Here is a 10,664-nt window from a genome sequence, read left to right as displayed (position 1 = left end):
CTCGCCGTCTTTTCCCGAATAAAGATGGGGCTAAATCTGATGTCTCATCTCTATTACGTGGTACTGGTATGCCTGTTTCACCATCTCTTGGCACGATAACAGTAGCTGATCGTACACCAAAGTTTTGGCTTTACCTCTCACGTATTGCACGCGATGTTTCTGTTAACCAAATTTCCATTCTGGCGAAACAACGTCTTATCACCGATGACGTGGAAGTCGTTAAACTTGTTGCAAAGGATCATGATGTAAGCACAATGAATTTCATCTCGTTTAAAGTTGGAATCAAACCAAGGCGTGAGCCCTATCTGCTTCAACATGGCCCGAAGGAATTCTTTTCCGCGAATTCAAGAGCAATCGCACCGTATCGGCTGGAAATTTTTGGAAACCCCTCTATCCGCAGCCAGATCAGTCGCCAGTTCAGGCCGATACTCATCAGCCTGCTTCACCATCATCAGTTCAATCAGCTATGACGGAATAATTTAACCACCATCCGGACGCATGTCACTGGGTACAACTCGTTCCGACAATTTGCCGTTGTTTGAACGAAGAATAATTTCGCCGCCATCGCCCAGACTGCACAAACAAATTCACGCTGCGCTGCCATCACCGGGACGCCTGTTATACCGTACTACGGAAGCCCCCGAGCGCTCCGACGCAGTCGTGCTACCAGCCAGCGACCAGCTCAGTCGTCCCGGCCCTGCGTTCGGAGGTCGTGAGGGGGTCTTCCGAACTCCCTTCTCAGGCGAGTATTTTGCTTTAAATGACGATCCGCTCCCTGAAAACCTTTTGGTTTCTAGCATGCCATCGGGTACAACTCGTTCCAACAATTCGCCGTTGATTGAACGACGAATAATTTCACCGCCATCGCCGAGACTGCACAAACAAATTCACGCTGCGCTGCCATCACCGGGACGCCTGTTATACCGTACTACGGAAGCCCCCGAGCGCTCCGACGCAGTCGTGCTACCAGCCAGCAACCAGCTCAGTCGTCCCGGCCCTGCGTTCGGAGGTCGTGAGGGGGTCTTCCGAACTCCCTTCTCAGGCGAGTATTTTGCTTTAAATGATCCGCTCCCTGAAAACCTTTTGGTTTCTAGCATGCCATCGGGTACATCACGCCCGTTCGGCATGTCGGCACGATTGCCACGTGGCGCTGGCGATTTACGGCTATACTACCAAAACGTCAGAGGGCTAAGGACGAAAATCGAGGACTTGTACTTGGCTGCTCTTGACGGCGACTACGATATTTATGTTCTGACGGAAACTTGGCTTGATGATCGTATTACATCGATGCAGCTCTTCGGGGCTTCTTATGCGGTTTATCGCGCGGATCGAAGCGCACATAACAGTGTTCATGGTCGCGGCGGGGGAGTTTTGATCGCTGTTTCTTCCGCACTAGCCTCCTGTGAATTTGGTGTGGATAGTTCATCAAGCATTGAAGTTGTTTGGACGAAGATTACTACGCAGACGAAGAGCTACTTTATTGGAGCTGTTTACATTTCTCCTGAAAAGCGACTTGACTGCACTATTACGCAGCTCCATCTCGACTCTATAGAACACGCTTCTTCTCAGGCAGATGCAAACGATGTGATAATAGTTCTTGGTGATTTCAACCAACCAGGACTGATGTGGGTTTCTTCTGGACGTGGATACGCTTACCCTAACCCTTTATCCTCGACAACAAATCCTGCCAGCCGCTTACTTCTGGACGGGATGGCTTTTCACGGACTAAATCAAGTAAGCACGATTTCCAACCATCAATCCCGTTTTCTTGACCTTGTGTTCGTCAGTGAGAATGCTTTGCCTGGATGTTCTGTGAGTGAAGCTTCCAGTGTTATCGTTCCTTTGGATAACTATCATCCCGCATTTGAAATATCCATTTCCATCATTAGTTCACCACAATATGAAGAAGCTTTAGCTGTGAATCGTCGTAATTTTCGTAAAACTGATTTAGCAGCACTACGTCGCCCCCTATCGCTGATTGAGTGGAGTGTATTACTTGATCAAGTTGATGTAAATGCTGCAGTCGATCTCTATAACCGATAACTCATTGACTGTGTTGAAAACTACGTGCCAGAATATCAACCTCCCAAGAAGCCTCCATGGTCTAACGCCATGCTTCGGAATCTGAAACGCACCCGTGCCAAAGCCCTACGTGCGTACACAAATCGTCGATGCCCTATTCTCAAGCGCTTTTTCGCACTCGCCAGCAATGAGTACCGCTGTTACTATAAATTGCTGTACAAAGGATATGTGAACCGCATCCAACAAAACTTACGATGAAATCCGAAGGGATTCTGGGCTTTTGTTAAAACGAAGAGAAAGGAAACGGGTCTTCCGTCTAGGATGGTCTACAATGGCAAAGTAGCGACTACAACGGCGGAAAAATGCTCCCTATTTGCCAGCTACTTTTCAAGTGTCTTCACGACTGATGTGCCATCTGCCATCGAGCTCGAAAACGCGACCCGTGATGTTCCCATTGGTGCAGTGGATATGGATGTGTTCACTATTTCACTACAATCGGTTCTCTCTGCAATACGGAAAACAAAATCGTCTTATGCTCCAGGACAAAGTGCTATGCCGTCTGCTGTTCTGAAAAAATGTTCTGATATCTTAGCGATCCCGCTGACGCACCTTTTCAATGTGTCGCTTCAGCAGCAAAAATTTCCCGATGATTGGAAGTTTTCAGTTATGTTTCCGGTTCACAAGAAAAATGACAAAAGTAACATCGTGAACTACCGGGGAATCACTTCGCTGAGAGTTTGCAAGAACGTAGACATACTTCGCAGACCATTTTCATATCAAAGCTTCTGTTGGCTGAGTATGATGTTCCCGATCTCCTTGGACAAATCAACCTCTACGCCCCAACCCGTGTTCTTCGCCCTCGGACATTACTACACATCGAAATGCGAAACACCAACTACGCTGCTAATAGTCCGATTTTAGCGATGGTTCGTCGCTTCAACGAGCTTGCCGAGCACTTTGACCGCAATTATAATTCATCACAATTTCGTCATCGTTTGCTGTTACATTAGGTTAATTATTTTTAGTTTAGTTCATTAAGACTTAGTGTCAGATGAACACAAATTTTAAATACAAACAAATTTAAATACAAAGGTTAAAACCTCTATAACCGAAATAAAAAAAACTTCCTCTAAAAGAGCCGCAATCAGCGCTTTCAAGCTTTCATATTCTTGTCGTAACTCAACCGGAGGCGGGCGAACGCGTACTAAACGGTTCCTATAATGACGCAATCGCGATTTAACATTTTCTGAAAATCCGATATCATGCTTCTTTATCGCAGTGTCGATCGGTGTGAGAAGAAGTTTTTTTCGGGATTGACAAGCTACAATATTTCGGGAGTCTTCCCTCACATGAGAGGAGTCGGTATGAAAGCAACCCGTTATCATGCCTTGCTCTATGGATTGCTGCAATCGAGAACATTTGTCTCGCCGGGTGGATTGTACCGGACCCTTTATCTTGCGCAATGGCAGTTAATAATTTAATTCTTCCTCGCTTAAATGCGTAGGATTAATCTCCATAATAAAAGAAAATAAATTTTCAGAGCCAAATATGAACTAAATTCACAAAACTCAAACTATATCTAAACTATAAAATCATTGCCAACTGGGCTTAACATGCGCTTTTGGGTACGTTTAGCCGGGCGCCATTTGTTATCTAGAGAGAGAAAAAGGCTCGCTGGACCCACTAACAAAAGCGAACAGAGTGCCTGAGGTAAGTTGAGAAATGTGCAGACTTACCGCTCCTTTTCTGGGTTCCGGCACTCCGAATCGATGGAAGTGGCTGCAGCCTTTCAACATTGGCCCGTCTTCCTTCTTGGCAGGTTGAAAATCGGGAGCCGTCGAGCACGATGGTACAGCCTAATTCGACTCGCTCCTCCGATTATGCTTACTCAGCACAACACACAGACGCGGAATACGATTAATAACTCGACACAGTGCATTAAACCGAGCCCTTGATAATGAACCTCTTCTCACACGACCTGCTATCAATCAATTCCATATCAACATTTGAATAGGGCTAATAAGATTTGTAAACAAACTTTTGTTTTGCTGATTTCTCCTAATTTGTTATCATTTCAACACAGAAAACATTTGAAATTGATTCTACCAAGGATAAAGATGTTGATGCATGTGTATTTTTCATGAAATTGAACTCGGTAGCGGAATAATGAGCGAAATAAGTTTGTTTACAAAAATCTCATTATCCCTTTTGAAGAATTACTACTGAATTAGGCCTTCACAATTTTTACATAAATTCCTAATATTCCTTCGCTTTACTATAACTGCAGCCGCGCGGTTGCACCCGTCCGACTCCGATCGTAGCATGTTCTACTGGCAAACTCCTCTCTTTCCAGCGCGAAGCTAATAATTCATGCCTGGCGCACCACCGCAGCAACACACTGATCGCTCCTTTCCCTTCGAATCTTGAGCACATCCGCCCTTCGCTGGCTCACAAACTTTCTGAACATGCTGTTTTCTTTTCTGGCAGCTTCAGTTCTGCCGTTATCCCGCCAACCCATCGCGGGTGGGGCGCGTTCACGTGCGTGCTACACACTCACGTCTAATACCTCATTATTGCACTTATAATTACCCTTTACCCACTTTAAACGCAACAAGGAACATCGCGAATATGGTAACAAAATCGCTCGGAATTCTTTCTGCCGTTGTGAAAAAACTTGTGCCAGACTGGAAAGGAGTAGCTTCGATGCCTTTCATTTCGTTCAAGGTCGGAGTAGATTTGAAACTGAGAAATACTGCGTTGTCGCCGTCAACCTGGTCGAGAGGGACTAGCTTCCAGGAATTTCACGAGAAATTTAGTGTATGGGAACCTGCTGAATAAGTGTTAATGTATATGTAAAGTTATGTAAATGTGATATGTTGTGACTGTTGTGATGAAACGCACATATGTAATTAGTTTAAACAGTCTGCATGGCGTTTTGCGTCAAAGATGAAGTTAACAAATAAAATAAAATATAGTGAAAATAGTGCTTTTATTCAGCGTCTACTATGACATCTATTGGAGTATTGGACGTATACAAACTGGCAGCAAACACAATATCCCGTTTAATGGCATTTGAAGCTTCTTCCATTTTGCTGTGCAACACTGGATCTCCAATGATTCTTGCGGCATCCTTTACATTGCATAATGTTTCATTCAATTGTTGGATGCAACGTACTATGATGCCCTCTTTAATGTCAGTTAATTCCATTATTTCCGCGAATGGTTTGTTTCGAGCCCATTCGTAAACAACTTCTAACAAGCCGAAATTTAGTTTATCACTCTCCTGCATATCGTTAATTCCATACATCTGCTCTACATAGCGTATGTCATTTTCAACTTCTTCAAACAACACTTTAGCCTGAAAACAGACTTTATAAGCACTCAACTATTTTTTCTTGACAAACATAAGTTAACCTTTTTTATCGAATCGGACATTTTGGGGTCTACTTCCGTCTTAGCCTGAAATACCAAACTGGAGAGCAATGCAGCGATCTCCGCAGGTTGCATGTCAGTAAGAATATTTCTAAGCACCAATTCTGTGATCATCAACTCATTTTGACCCATTTCACAAGCTACACGACCCTTCATAGCCACTAAAATACAATACATTAGTTATTGTGAGTTCACTTAGATGAAAAATCTCTTTAACTTACCCTGCTGCATCTCATCTATATATCTTAACTCTTGAAGTACTTTCAGTTTATTGCAATAGTCTGGATACAAGGACATACTCTTATACGACACCTGGTACTTTAGATCTTCCAACTTTTTTTCCATCTGCTTGCGGTCAAATACAATAGCAAAGTTTGATACAAAATTTGCTATGTCTGTGTATGGAATATAGCACTGTAAATGCTCTCTAGCTTTTTTCAATTCTTCATTTTGCTTAAGTTGTTTCAACGTAAACTGAATTTTCAAACTTTCCAATTTAATATTTCCATTCAGTACGGCAGAGTTGAGTTCTCTTAGCGCTACTACCGCGTCCATTACAGATTGTGACGGCCGCTGATCTTTAAATCTAGGTATTTGTCGGTTATCCCAGTTTTGTATAATTTTATTAGCATCACACTTAATCATGTGCTTAGTAACGTCGATCAAGTCAGACACGGTGATCTGCAACACGCTATGACCACCGACACCTTCCGGAACAAACTGACTATTTTGGGCAGATAGGGCCACCATTCGATGCCACATTTCGCCACGTTCTATGTCGTCCACCTTTAAGCCAACTGGTTTTTGGTGGTCCAATACAAGCACCTTATAGCTTGCAGACTTGCGATCTTGATGCAATACGGACAGTAGAATGGCCAGTTTATTATAATGGTGTTTATGGGTCACTAATAAAACGCGACCAGATTTCATCTCGTTGGATATTTTTTGCGATAAAAATATTGATGACTGAAAAAAAATGAAAAAAAGTTTGAAATTAACCTGTAATTGATATAAAACACGACAAAAAACGATCACCGTATTATAACTAACGGTCAGATAGGACTGCAGCTTATAGCTTAGTGGAATTCGATCCGTCCAGCGAAACAAAATTGTCAAAATCGGACAAAGTGGCAACTGTCTGCCAAGTATATACCGGTCCTCTACCGGCCGGACTAAATTTAGCGCCTGTTTGTCTCGAAGTGTATAACGTCAAGTCCTATATTTTGTCTAGTTCAATGTATCATTCGCAGGCATTGCATTTATCGCTCATATGAGTAAATGCGCCCCGATAGTTTGCTACTGTGACAATAAAAACTCACATTTCACACGAAAAGTTATTGGCACTCACACAACTTCTCCGGATAAATACAACGTGTTATTTCTCCGGATAAATAAAACAACCGGAGAATGAGTGAATGAGTTTATCATGGTATCCTCTTTGCGTTCGCTGCTTTGCTGCCGTTATTCCAAAACACGAAAAAACAAGTCTATCATACTTCTTTGCCGCTTTTCTTTGTAATTAAGTGTATTTTTTGAAGTTTCAATTGATTTCCACGAAATTAAAATTTTATCACCTTCTCCGGTGAGAAGGAAAAAGTCAAATAAATTTTATCCGGAAAATCATTCTCATGCTATTTGTGGAGACGGAGAATTTTGCGACTCATCTTATCTCGGAAAACTTGGACATCGGATAAGCTTCTTCTCGCGTGAGTGAGAGAGAATTACAATGCCTGATCATTCGCGTTGTTACTTTAAGTCGTCAGTGCACAGTGGGGCTGGGCCGGACAAAACCCCCAATTAAATTCTTAACTTATAATTAAATCCTAACTTACAAACTCAACTTAAATTCTATTAAAACTAAACATGAAATATATGGGAAGAATTTCTTGTCGGTTGCAGTATTAATGAAGCTGTGACAAATGTGAATGGCAAAATGTATGCTATATTTCGTGATGTTGTTCCTGTGAAACGACCTCGTCGTCCGCGTGGTAAAAAGCAGCCTTGGTGGAATAACGAGCTATGGAATCTACGGAACCGTCTTCGCAAGGTTAGGAAACGATACTTTCGCTGGAGGGATGATCGGCATAAAGCTGAGCTGCATGCCATTGAGAGCGAATATAACTCTTTGCTTACGCATTGCTTTCGATGCTATATTCATCGCACGGGGGGAGCACCTGAGGCAGGACCCCAATTCATTTTGGTTATTTGTAAGAAGCCGTAAGCAGTCGTCCGGAATCCCACAACGTGTTAGTTACAACGCAAGTACAGCCGAGTCCCCGATTGAATCGGCAAATCTATTCTCATCCTTTTTTCAAAGTGTTTTTTTAACAATGGAGAAGACGTTTACGTACTAACCCAGTACACGTGCTATTAATAGGTGTCCAAGATACCACACGGGGTGTACTGGGGGCGAGTCGGGCTCGAATGGTGACGCTGCCATTAATACCGACTAAACTCCATTGGGCTCCGCCATCGTTCGCCCCAGGAACTACCTCTCGGTATCACTTCTGGGGAGATGGCTGTACTTAATGCAATGTTGCAAATATTCTTCGCCGAACTAGTTCATTCGTTCATCATCGATGCGATATTCGTCGTGTTATTCACCCATGCCTCGAATAACGTTGAACCGTTCGTCACACGGAAGCACAGAAACAGCGAAAATGAATAATACAAACAAGAAATCCGAATCTGATGTCTGCTGTTCGCTGCTTGTTTGCATCGTTGTTTGTTGAATTTAGCCATTCATGCAATGTTCATCTTCACGCATCATTCGGATCGGCACACGAATGGCTTAGGTGATAATTGCCACTATCCATTCTTCGCTAAGGATTCTTCGTTCTTCATTCCTCCTGCATTGCGACCAAGAAAAACAAATTTCTTGTTCATTGATGGAAGGGTCAGAGCTTCATGACTGAAGTGGTGCAAAAATGCTTGCTATGTTCGGAATAGGATGACTTTTGCTATAAACAACAATTAGTAGTACACAAGGCTGGAAGAAGTCATTTCAAATGACATTTTTAAGCGAAAGTTCGGGAAAAAACCAATACGACAGCACCGCTGCTAGTTTGACTTCGACTGCTGTGCATGTAAACGGACGAGAGAAAAGCAAAAACGTTCGTGCTGCTGATCGTGCCTGTTACATGTTCGTGAAGGTTCGGTTATTCGGCTTGCTGCCGTAGTTGGGTTTCGTTCGCTAGCTGTTGCGAATGTATGTGAATGGCCCGTGTGTTTTACTTGCATCATCCGTTGCGTTGGAACTGTTGCAAATAAATTTCATAGCAGCGGCTCAAAATGAATGTAGTGAACGACATTCATGGCTCATATTTGCAAGATTGGAATGTGCGGCAGTTCGTTTTTCGCTTGCTATAGGAAAGGACTGCAAGCAAAATGTTAGCGGTCACATAGTATCGTTGAAAGGAAAGTTGTTGGCCATTGAAAATCTATAGTTTTGTATATTTACAATTCGCTGATGCGTCAAAATGGAAATATTTTCAACTTTTTAGTAATGAGTTTATATTGAAGGAGAAGTTGTTGGCCGTTGAAAATCAGTAGTTTTGTACATTTACAATGCGCAGGGGGTCTGCCGATGCGTGAAAATGGAAATGTTTTCAGCTTTTTGGTAATGAGTTTTATATTGAAGGGGAATTCGTTGGCCGTTGAAAATCAATAGTTTTGACATTTAAAATGCGCAGGGGGGTCCGCCGATGCGTGAAAATGGAAATGTTTTCAGCTTTTTAGTAATGAGTTTTATATTGAAATGGAATTCGTTGGCCGTTCAAAATCAATAGTTTTGAACATTTACAATGCGCAGGGGGGTCCGCCGATGCGTCAAAATGTAAATGTTTTCAAGTTTTCAGTAATGAGTTTTACATTGAAGGGAAAATTTTTGACCGTTGAAAATCAATAGTTTTGACATTTAAAATGCGCAGGGGGGTCCACCGATGCGTGAAAATGGAAATGCTTTAAACTTTTTAGTAATGAGTTTTATATTGAAGGGGAATTCGTTGGCCGTTCAAAATCAATAGTTTTGAACATTTACAATGCGTAGGGGAGTCCGCCGATGCGTCAAAATGGAAATGTTTTCAGCTTTTTGGTAATGAGTTTTATATTGAAGGAGAAATTGTTGGCCGTTGAAAATCAATAGTTTTGACATTTACAATGCGCAGGGGTGTCCGCCGATGCGTGAAAATGGAAATGTTTTAAACTTTTTAGTAATGAGTTTCATATTGAAGGGGAATTCGTTGGCTGCTGAAAATCAATAGTTTTGTACATTTACAATGCGCAGGGGGGGGGGTTAAAATGGAAATGTTGTCAGCTTTTTGGTAATGAGTTTTATATTGAAGGAGAAATTGTTGGCCGTTGAAAATCAATAGTTTTGTACATTTCCAATGCGCAGGGGGGTCCGCCGATGCGTCAAAATGAAAATGTTTTCAAGTTTTCAGTAATGAGTTTTATATTGAAGGGGAAATTGTTGACCGTTGAAAATCAATAGTTTTGACATTTATAATGCGCAGGGGGGTCCGCCGATGCGTCAACATGGAGATGTTTTCAACTTTTTAGTAATGAGTTTTATAGTGAAGGGGAAATTGTTGGCCATTGAAAATGAATAGAAGTTGTTGGCCGTTAAAAATCAATAGTTTTGGACATTTACAATACACACGGGCAACCGCCAATGTGACATAATGGTAACTTTTTTATGCGGTAGTAGCATAATCAAGTTACAGAATGATGGTATTGCAAGACAAAATTTTCATTATTTTTCTCCTTTCATCAGGAAAATAAATCGTTTCATTAATAATTTTGTGCCAATACATAAGAAACAATTAAACGAACAAAAAGATTCTTTTTTCATAATCCACCATTACATTTTGGCATATTTCGATAGTGGAAATCTCAAATGGAAATGTTTTCGATGATTTTTACCGCTACCTTGCAGTATTTTAGTCGCATAATATCATAGTAGCGAAAACTAGGTTTGCTTACATTGGCGATTTAGGCCAGTATTGCCACAATTAAAACTGTACCGGGATCCTTTCTATCTGCACTCTTCTATCGAAAGAAGGACCGGATTATGTCCCCAAACAATAACGAGGTTGTTAAAAAAAATCTTTTTTCTTCTACATATTTTCCATTCAGGGAAATCAAACCAGACATTCTGACTCGGTTGTTTTATTTGAGCTGGAATTCCGCAAGAACCCAGTAAACTAAAA

At 41.9% G+C, this 10,664-nt stretch overlaps 1 protein-coding gene across 2 annotated transcripts in view; it reads right to left on the bottom strand.

Annotated features, from left to right (window-relative positions):
* Positions 1-4,992: 4,992 nt before the first annotated feature.
* The window catches only part of LOC131693854 (superkiller complex protein 2-like), a 145,515-nt gene continuing 139,843 nt past the window's right edge, over positions 4,993-10,664 (bottom strand). For both annotated transcript variants that reach the window (XM_058982069.1, XM_058982079.1), the window contains 3 exons: positions 5,676-6,420; positions 5,437-5,615; positions 4,993-5,380 (listed from right to left, as the gene is read on the bottom strand). In XM_058982069.1, the coding sequence (XP_058838052.1) occupies positions 5,012-5,380; positions 5,437-5,615; positions 5,676-6,420 (1,293 nt within the window). In that variant the 3' untranslated portion in view covers positions 4,993-5,011. The remainder of the gene's footprint in view (positions 5,381-5,436; positions 5,616-5,675; positions 6,421-10,664) is intronic.

The sequence above is a fragment of the Topomyia yanbarensis genome, chromosome 1, assembly GCF_030247195.1.
Source record: "Topomyia yanbarensis strain Yona2022 chromosome 1, ASM3024719v1, whole genome shotgun sequence".
Lineage (NCBI taxonomy): Eukaryota > Metazoa > Arthropoda > Insecta > Diptera > Culicidae > Topomyia > Topomyia yanbarensis.
The sequence above is the reverse complement of the archived record's forward strand: the minus strand, read 5'-3'. Positions and strand labels throughout refer to the sequence as shown.